This window comes from Mustela lutreola, chromosome 4 (assembly GCF_030435805.1).
Source record: "Mustela lutreola isolate mMusLut2 chromosome 4, mMusLut2.pri, whole genome shotgun sequence".
NCBI classification, from domain to species: Eukaryota; Metazoa; Chordata; class Mammalia; order Carnivora; family Mustelidae; genus Mustela; species Mustela lutreola.
This window is the reverse complement of record NC_081293.1, coordinates 33,416,082-33,425,616: the sequence shown is the minus strand read 5'-3', so window position 1 is coordinate 33,425,616 and position 9,535 is coordinate 33,416,082. Positions and strand designations below refer to the sequence as shown.

General features: G+C 52.9%; 1 protein-coding gene across 1 annotated transcript; it reads right to left on the bottom strand.

Annotated features, from left to right (window-relative positions):
* Window positions 1-964: 964 nt before the first annotated feature.
* RBP4 (retinol binding protein 4) lies at window positions 965-8,967 on the bottom strand. Its single transcript, XM_059169428.1, has 6 exons — window positions 8,811-8,967; window positions 8,557-8,684; window positions 8,305-8,441; window positions 8,064-8,170; window positions 2,858-3,070; window positions 965-1,248 (listed from the first exon to the last, which is right to left on the bottom strand). The coding sequence occupies exons 2-6, from the start codon at window positions 8,665-8,667 to the stop codon at window positions 1,211-1,213; spliced, it is 606 nt and encodes a 201-aa protein (XP_059025411.1). The 5' UTR covers window positions 8,668-8,684; window positions 8,811-8,967; the 3' UTR covers window positions 965-1,210.
* Window positions 8,968-9,535: the final 568 nt, after the last annotated feature.

Here is a 9,535-nt window from a genome sequence, read left to right as displayed (position 1 = left end):
AAAGCACATCGAAGCGAGGGGACCCAGGGTGCCCTTGGCTCTTTGATATGCCAGCTTGCAGGCAGCGATCTCTTTGCGCACACGCCCTGCCCTGCTTCCAGACACCTTTCCTAGCTGTCAGCCTGGCCTCATCGCCGGGGTTGCACGGCCTCTCAGTGCTCGCACCGAACCCTCACCACACCCCATCAGGCAGGTACTGTTTCCCCCTATTTCACAAGAGTGAGGCTCAGAGAAGCCACATAAGCATCTCCAAATCACACAGCTAATATGTATCTGAGCTGGATTTTGACTTAAAACCAAGACTGGTACCAAAACCTTGATGCCTTTTCCAGATAAAGCCCCGAGGCTCCCAGGGGCTCCCGAGGAATGAGGGCAAATGGCTCTGCATGCGGTGACATACTGAGTTCATTGTGCCACCGATGGTGTGGACACTGGTGATCCCCCCGGCCCCGCTACTTCTATCCCCAGCTGGCCTCTTTCCTGCACTCCAGCGGGAGGCACCACGATCTTCCCCTGAATCTGGTTTCCAGGGCCCCATCTCCTTCCTCCAGGGAAGCGCCCAGCCAGCTCTACCTCAACATTTTGGCCACATCTGAACTAAGAAGTGAATTAAGTGCTAGAGACCATGAAGGGCTGGAGGTGAGCCACCATCCCACCTTCCTCATGGACCTAGGGTAAACTGAGGCCTTGAGCTCACTGGCCTGGCCTAATCAACACTCACCTCCTCTTTTGGCCTCCAGTGTCTTGGCCAGGCTTGTAGTTAAGGCCTTCCTCGGTTAACGGGGAAGCCCCTTTTTGGGAAGTCAGGAGAAGCCACAGTCATTAATAATGGATATTGGGCACCAGAACAGGCTAAAAATCATAAAGAGCAGGGAGAGACTTCCTAGTCTATAAAAAGCGCACCCCATCCAACCATCTACAGGACACAGACTCAACACAAATAAAAACCCAGGATCACAGGAAATGGGTGACTATATTTTAATAAATCAAAGTCTGGAATCTGAAGCCTTAAACAATTCCTTAGAAAATTCCAGGAAAGACAGTCATTTGAGTGCAGATTCACTTATCCCCATGTATCCTATTAGGCATGCTGAGGTTCCGTGTTTGTAGAGGGGAAGGGAGCACAGCAGGGCAAGCTAAACTCCTAAGATAAGACCAAGTTGAGGGCGGCGTGAATTAACGGGAACTTCTCGAATGAAACTCCATGTTGCTACAAAATGTTTTGTTCTGATTTGTGGTCACAGTAACCTGAAATAGAGAAGACAGTCATTGAGGACAGAAAGCTGGCCCCTGTGTTCAGTATACACAGCGAATATCGTGATGGCCTTAGGGCTCAAATTGTTCATTGTAAGGTCACAGCTAGAGGAGGCTATGATTCAGTGGCACCCTCCAGGCTCTTCCTGAACTCTCTGGGGGCTAGAGAGGGGTGGAGAGCATAGGATTTGCTGTCTGAAAATCTGCCTTTGCCTTGTCTTAAATTCGCCTCACTGTATTTCGAAGGATCAGGGACATGTCCTCCTATTTCGGGAATTGGGGGCCAAATCAGCCTGGCCTCAGCAGCTGTATGGGTGGCTTTATGGAATGTTCACCATGTCCGGTGTCACCAGGCAGTGCCACAGGGGGCTTCGGGTCACAGAACAACCTTGGTGTGCATCCAGCTCAGCTGCCTGTGGGAGACCTTGGGCAGCCTGTGCGATCTTTCTTTGCCTATGTTTTCTCATCAGTAGAATGTGGATGATGAGAGTACGTCCCAAGGTGCTCTGAGGGCTGGGGGTGGTAATGCAGGTAAATGGCATGGCGTGGGGCCTGGCTGTGGTGAGATCCTTCCCCCGCCCTACATTTAGGCTGCGCCCAGGATGAAGCATCAAAAGCTTGCTTTTTTAAATGTTTTTGTTTGGGGTTCCTATCTGTTGTGTGTCGTGAGGGCCAGCTAGTTAGATGACTAACAGAAAAGTTCAGTTTTGCTCTTTTTCTGCATTTTAGCAGTACCTATTTGGACTTTGAAACTCGGTTTCCTGTGGGAGTGAGGGAGTGTCGTTTCAAAACAGACTGCGCACTTTCCTCCAGAACGTTGTTGGTTTTTAAATCAAGATCCGACAAAGGTAACATCTATAAAAAGATTCAATGATTGTTCCAGGGAATCTCAAAAAATGTAAGTGAGGAAGTCCAGTGAGGCAATTTCACAGTAATTTAGTTCCGTGTGAGAAAAAAGAGCATTTGTTGAAATGGTTCTATTTTGAACTTTGCTATAGTGATGTCTCTCTTTCACTTTTTACAAAGCCAAAGGCCACGTTAGCTGCCCGGCCCTTCACTGGCATCACCGAATCTCTGGACAATGTGAATTCAGTCAAATGGTTTTTTGGGGCAGCGGAGCCAGGGATAAAATCAAGTGGCCACAGGTCAGGGCTAGAGGAGCAGAAAAAAAGGAAGCGCCTCTCTTCCGCAGCTTTACCTCATTAAAAGTGCCCGGCTTTTCCCCCACTCCTTCTGAAACAGTACCATGAAAAATCTGGTCAAGAAGGACCAAGATGGGACCCCTGGGTGGCTCAGTCAGTTAAGCGTCTGCCTTCGGCTCAGGTCATGATCCTGGGGTCCTGGGATCGAGTCCCACATTGGGCTCCCTGATCAGCAGGAAGTCTGCTTCTTCCTCTACCTTGCCACCCTCCCGCCCCCTGCTCATGCTCTCTCTCTCTCACTCTCAAATACATAAAACCTTAGAAAATTTTAAAAGAAGGAGCAAGCTAGGTCCCATGGGGCTTCTCAGACTCCCTGTTTTCTTCTGCACGCAGGCCCAAATGCACTGCCGCTGACCCCACAAGAAGAGTCAGCCACACCCTGCTCCCCACTGCCCACTCACCGTTGTGGACGATCAGCCTATACTGTCTGGCCAGGCAGAGCTCCTCTTGCCTCTGCCGCACGATCTTCTGCACTTGCGGGGGAAGGCCGTTGGGGTCACGGGAAAACACGAAGGAGTAGCTGTCAGCACAGGTGCCGTCCAGGTTCAGGAGGCGGCAGGAGTACTGCACGGCGTAGGTATCGTAGTCCGTGTCGACAATCCAGTGGTCATCATCTGAAAGCCAGAACGCCATAGATCCAGTGCCTCTCCCCGGGCAGGCTCAGCGGCCAGGGGAATACCCCACCTCCTGAAACTGGTTTCATTTCTTTAGGAAGCAGGAGGCTACAGAGAATTCTGAAGGCTTTCACCAAATTGGGAGGACATAGAAAAGAACCCTGAGGTGGGGAGGGGGGGGGGCTCGTTCACTTAAATGATCATCTCTGGGGGCACCTAGGTGGCTTAGTGGGTTAAGCCTCTGCCTTCAGCTCGGGTCATGATCCCAGGGTCCTGGGATCGAGCCCCGCATCAGGCGCTCTGCTCAGCGAGGAGCCTGCTTCCTCCTCTGTCTGCCTCTCTGCCTACTTGTGATCTGTCAAATAAATAAATTTTTTAAAAAATCATCATCTCTTACCCTGACCATAAATATGCTATATCTGTCCAAAGAACAACTGAGAATGTGAGCCCACGGAAACCATAAAACAAACCTTCCTACTGCCGTCTTCCCCATCTAGTCTCCAACAACATCTGTGCTTTTGTGGCTGACGTCTGTTGGTCGCCAGCTTCTGTCTCGCTGCCCTCCTGCCCCTCCATCCACAGGAGGATGCTTCACAGCTACCCTGCTCCAGCCTAATTCTGCTTGGTGACCTCCCTCCCTTCTCCGCGCTGGCAAAAGAGAGTGGTTTTTGTGTCGAGGGTACAAGAGACCCACCCTCCGACACCGTGGTCTTTCTCAGAGCTTGTACTTTTCGGATCTCCCCAGGTAGAGGCAGAGCTGAGCCCCTGAAGAATTCAGGTTCCATTCATTCCTGAGGTCACAGCTAGATGTGGCTGTAAAATGGGAAGAAGTGTACGCAGAGATGGTATAAGCATCAGCAAAGGCAGGGTGAGAAAGAGCGTTAATAGGAACGTACGCTGGAGAGATTGGCGCTGGAGAAGCAGCAATGCTCAAGTGTATCCAGACACCTGAGACGTGGTAAAAAGTGGCACATCTCTACTTAATTTGACGTTCTCATTGACACAGAACCACGGCGGGGACTTTCTGAGCTCTTAGTTATGTATCTGTCACCGTGTAGACAGATTCCGTGTTTTCTCAATTATCCCTCACACCTACCCAGAAGTGCACGCTGTTATTTCTATTTTACCGATGGGGAAACTGAGGCACAGAGAAAGTAAGTAAGTTACTCAAGAGCACAAAGAGCAGGACAGAACCGGAGCCCACATGCCTAACATCTCCATTACACTGTCTCCAGGCAGTAGGTAAGTTGGGGGGAGAGGGGACAAGACAAAAGAAACAAATGCCTCTATGCTTCTGTCTCACACCCAGGCCATGAAGCAGGAGATGGTCTCTGCTCTATGTTGGTTCCACGAGGGAGGAATGCAGAGGAACCTGGGTCCCCCAGCATCCAAGACCATAAGGGAAGCCTCTCTTGCCCACCTTAAGTCACCTCTTGGCTCTGAGAACCCCTGGAGTGCCAGCCGAGGAGGGGCTGGGCCCGAACTCAGACCTGCGGGACAGCTGCCCAGGAGTTGGTCCTGGAGCCCCCCGTTTGGCTCCCTCCAGGCTCCCCAGGAGGAAGAATGAGCCACCACTATACCTCCCAGGCTTTCCCACAGGAGAGTGTCAGGGCCAGAGTTGGGGGGGGGGGTGCCCTGACACACGACTGCTCTGTTATTCATCGGCTGGGCCAGGAACAGAAGCCATGGGGCCGCCTGCGGGCCTCACCCTAACCACGGATCCCCTTCACAGGCTCCTGAGCCTCTGGGCCGTCTTCCTCCTCAGCAAATGAAGTCATTTCTTCCTTGGTGGTGGGGCTCAGTGCGTCAGCCAGAGGCGCCCCAGAAGCCTGCCCCTCAGACACACATGCACTCTTCTTTGAAATGTTATCCCGATTCATGATTGAGGCAGCTATTAGCTCAGCCAATCGGCAGCTTAATTTCCTTTTTCCAAGATTGTTGCCAGAAGTGAATTCTGACATAAGAACTAAGTAACTTTTAATGCTTGGTTTTAAGAAAATGGACTACTGTTCTTCACTTTAAAAGAAAGGCCAAAGTTTGGTTTGGTTTATCTCCAGGCTCTTTTGGGCTAAATAGTTCAAAGACAACGAAGAATTCAAATCTTAACGATCTTTACTAGACTCTCTCTCCTGGGATGGGAGATGAGCTGCCTGAGAGCCCCGGGAAAGAATGAACTTGGTCCTCCCAACCCCAAATTCTTTGGATTGAATTATCTAGAGCAGTTTCTTAAGCTTCATTGTGCAGAAGGAGCATTCCTAAGGACCACAGGAAACCTACAGACTCTGGGGCTCTACCCCCAAGACTTTCCGCTTCAGTAAGTCTGGGTTTCGGCTCACAAATCTACACTTTTCACAAACAACCAGCTGATCTATCTAGAAGTAGGTGGTCCAGGGACCCCAGCTTCGAGAAACTGCTGTAGGCAAGCAGGCCCATGTTATTTAGCCTGCAAAGGTCTCTTTACCAGCAGAGGGACAGGCTTTATCCAGAAAACAAAGGACAGTCTTTGTCCAGGTCTTTCAGGAGAGGCCCAAAACAATGATGATCAAAGCTGATATTTTCTGAACACTTATTATGCATCAACCTAAGCGTTTTTCATGCATTACCTTAATGTGTCCTCCCAACAATCTTAGGAAACAGGGGCTATTCTCTATCTCCATTCCACAGATCAGGAAGTCAAAGTTCAGAGAGGCTAGTCAGTGATGAAACCTGTGTTCACCCAAGACCGGTTGACGGCGGCACTCCATAACCCCCGAGACGTCCTGCTTGCTGCTGGTAGAGCAGGGGCAGAAGGAGGCCAGTACAGAACGCGCCCCAGGCTGGGGCAGCAAGCCAGGTCTGAGTCTGCCGACACTGAAATTTAATATTCAACTGTGGAAATCTATTACACTTAATTTTCAAATGATATGACTTAGGGATTTAGATTAAGGGAGCATTTGGGCCCAAGTTATTTTCTCTGCTAAAGCGTACCTCATTTTAAACACATCTGTGGTGAAAGGCAGCACGTGCAGAAGGTGAGAGACCGGCAATGCAGGCCACTCTCTGAGGCCTCAGGCCCTCCCAACCAAGTCAGGGTTTAATGCCAGACCAAGATCAAGGAAGAAAAAAATCGGCACAAGGAGGGAAAGCAGGAGTTTGTAGAAGCTCCACCCACACCCCCCCAAAGCATGGAAAACACAGAAAGTTTGAAGCATCAAATCATACACTTTTTGGGCTACTTAGAAAACAGAGGGGCAGCCCATGCCCTTTCTCATGCCTTGGGCAAAGAGATGTCACACAGGCCCACTAAGTAACCACGTGGCCCTGGGCCAGTCACTTGGCTAATAGAGACCTCAGTTTCTTCATTTGAAAAATAAACGCCCGGTGTCTGTGGGACTTCTCATCCTGTGCCCAGAAGATAAAATGTGATTTTTACCCAAAGCCCGGATACTCTACACTTACAGAGGACACATGTCTCAGACCCCACTCTGACTCTCTACAGGTTACCTCACTGCATCCACCTAAGGCAGCAACATGAGGCAGGCACTACGATCACCTCCTCTGCAGAGGGGGAGACTGAGGCACAGAGAGGACAAGGAACACCCGAGTTCTCACAGGTAGCGGGTGGAGTTAGGATCTGCACTCGGGCTGTCTGACTTGAGACCCACGTGCTTGGCCACGCACAGCCCTGCAGCTTTCTGAAAGGGGACCTCGCGAGGAATTAAGTTCTGAGCCTTCCCTGTTGTAGTCACCCCACTGAATAGCTGCAGCCATCACTTTCCAGATTTCAATAGTTCGGAGTTTTTTTCTCTCTAAATAAAATCCTGGATTGAATCTCAATCTACCAGAGGTAAGAGCAAAGCGAATCTGGTTTGGTAGGAAGAGGAGGAGAAAAGAGGCAAACCTCACCTCCTCATTGGGACAACTTCCCACCTTCCCAAATGCACTACCCACAGAACTTGAGTCCTCTCAGGAGTGCATCTTAAAAATGCAAGAGAATTATGTGTTTACATTACATTACATCTTGTATCCCCAGTATTGATTTTTTTAGTTCATTATCAGAAAAGTGTACCTTTCACACACTAAACGAATAATTCTAGCAAGTTTTGCTACATTATTTGAAACAATTTTTACTTCTTACCTGGGAGTCGGAATCCCTGGCATTTGACACCGGCTCCCACAAACTTGTATGACCGTGGGCAGACCACTACTTTCTCTTGGTTTCAGTTTACTCATCTGTATATTGAAGCCCCTTTGTAGGGTTAACTCTCCATCTCTAAGATCCCATGATATGTCCCCCCTTGGCCTACCTTATTCTCTAGGTACCAAAGAGATTCCAGATTTGAAAATTAAGAGAAATGGAATGAACGTAGAAAGGGTTCTTAGGATCAGCCCAAATTATAGGATGCCTTTCTGAGCATCTTCAACACCGTGTCCCCCATCTGAGTTTTGGTGCTTAGAAGAAGGGAAGAGGTCAGTACCACCCAGAACGCTATACCTGGCTCAGTATCTCAGCATCTGCAGGTCGGGCACCCAGGTTTGACCCAGGGCCAAACCTATGCAGAATGCTCCCTACATCCTTGAATGAGGGTCTCCCAGCCTCTGCTGGGGATCCCAGAGTAATCAAGGCTGTCCCAGGGATTCAATCCAATAAAATGGAGGAAAAACAAAACCAGGTAGAGGGGTGATGTGGGATGGGTCTTGGGGAGGCGCGATGTCTGAGCATGAAGACACACTTTGGCACAGTGGCTGGACATGAAAAGGGCAGAAGGAGGTCACTGACAAGCCCAAAGTTCCTTCTGAGTGTGGGCCAGGTGTTTGGAGCTGAAGGTGAAAGGTGGGCCGGGAGGGGGGGCTTCACTAGTCCCAGTCTCTACCTCCCTAACCTCAGGCCTTGCTGAGGGTTCCTGCCACGTACAGACCATTTTTTCCAGGCTGCCACTGGAGAAGAATCCCAGCAATTTGGTCAGGTATGACCCCCATCCCCAGAGACGGTTCCATTGAACTGACTACTCACTTCCTTTCTGGAGAAAGGACGCTACGCCCCAATACTTCATCTTGAACTTAGCAGGGTCCTCTGTGTCTGTGAAGGTGCCCACCATGTCTGCGCACACGTCCCAGTTACTGCAAAAGCCAAGGAGATCCTAAGCCAGGCCTGCAAAGGGATTCCTCCCTCCATCCCACCCTGAAGGCCCCCTTGCTCCCCAGTCTGGGTTTCGTGCTCAGCGGGGGGTTGGGGGAGAGGGGGGGGCTCTGACTTCAAAAGACGGACTCGGCCCTTGGCCGTGGCGCTCATCTGGCCATTCTCATCCACGGAGAACTGGGCGACGATGTTGTCCTGCAGAAAGAGGCCCTCGGGGTCCTTCTTGGCCATGGCGTACCAGGTCCCGGCAAACTGCGAAAGAAGTGAGCGCAGGGTTTGGAGGCACGGCATGCACGCCCGGCCGCCGGGAAGGGAGAACGCGGGGGACCCGGGACCGCGGCCACCGGGCCGCCCGGCCGATACCTACGCGAGCCTTGTCGAAGTTCTCCTTGACTCGGAAGCTGCTCACCCGGCAGTCGCGCTCCGCCCGGGCGCTGCCCAGCACCGCCAGCAGCACGAGAGCCCACACCCACGCCATCGTGCCCGGAGTCCTTCCTGCGGGGACCGCGCGCCATGAGCCCCTGGCCGCGGCCCCCGACCCTGTCCGCCCGCGCCCCCGCCCCGGACCCGGACCCCGGCACGGCCCCGACCCCGGCCCCCGGCCGTCTGGCCGCCGCTCACCGCCCGGAGCTGCGCGTGGAGCCAGGGAAGCAAGGGCGCCGCCGGGGGCCGCCGGGGGCCGCCGGGCGCTTTATAGCCGGGGCGGGAGGGGGTCGCACTTTCGTAACGGCCGGGGTGAAAGACCGAGGGGAGGCGCCGGGTCGGCCGGCCAGCACTTGCATAACGCGCCCTGACTCACCGCCGCCCGGGCGCGGGGAGGGTCCCCTTGGGCGGGAGCCGCACCTCCAGGGCCGCCGAGGGCGGTGCAGGGGCAGCGCGGGGTGGCCTCGGCCGAGCCCAGCTCCCCACGGCGCCGAGCCGCGGGAACAAGCCCTGGCCTGGTCGCCGGGTACCCGTGCCAGCGGCCGCCAGCTGCGGCCTGGGGTGGCCTCGGGGGCCCCCGGCGGCTCTGGCTGGAGGCGCGAGTCGGCCTGGCGCGCGCACCGCGGCCTCCCAGAGAGTCGGGCCCGGTGATGCAGCCCGGTGCCTTAGCGCCCGCGCCCCGGCCCTGCCAGTCGGCCTCCCTGCCCTCTGAGGGCCGCTCGTGCAGGGGGTCGGGACTATTTCGGCCAAGTCGTTTTTCATTTCATAAAGGATGCATTTTACTCTTTCAGGAGAGTTGTGGTGCCTTCTGGGTCAATATTTTTCTTTAGTTTCAACATCTTTAGAAGCATTGAAACCTTCCCTGTTAAATATTCTCCAGAAGCGCACCTGGGTCAGGGCAGGAAATGCTTTAGCAGCCTCGG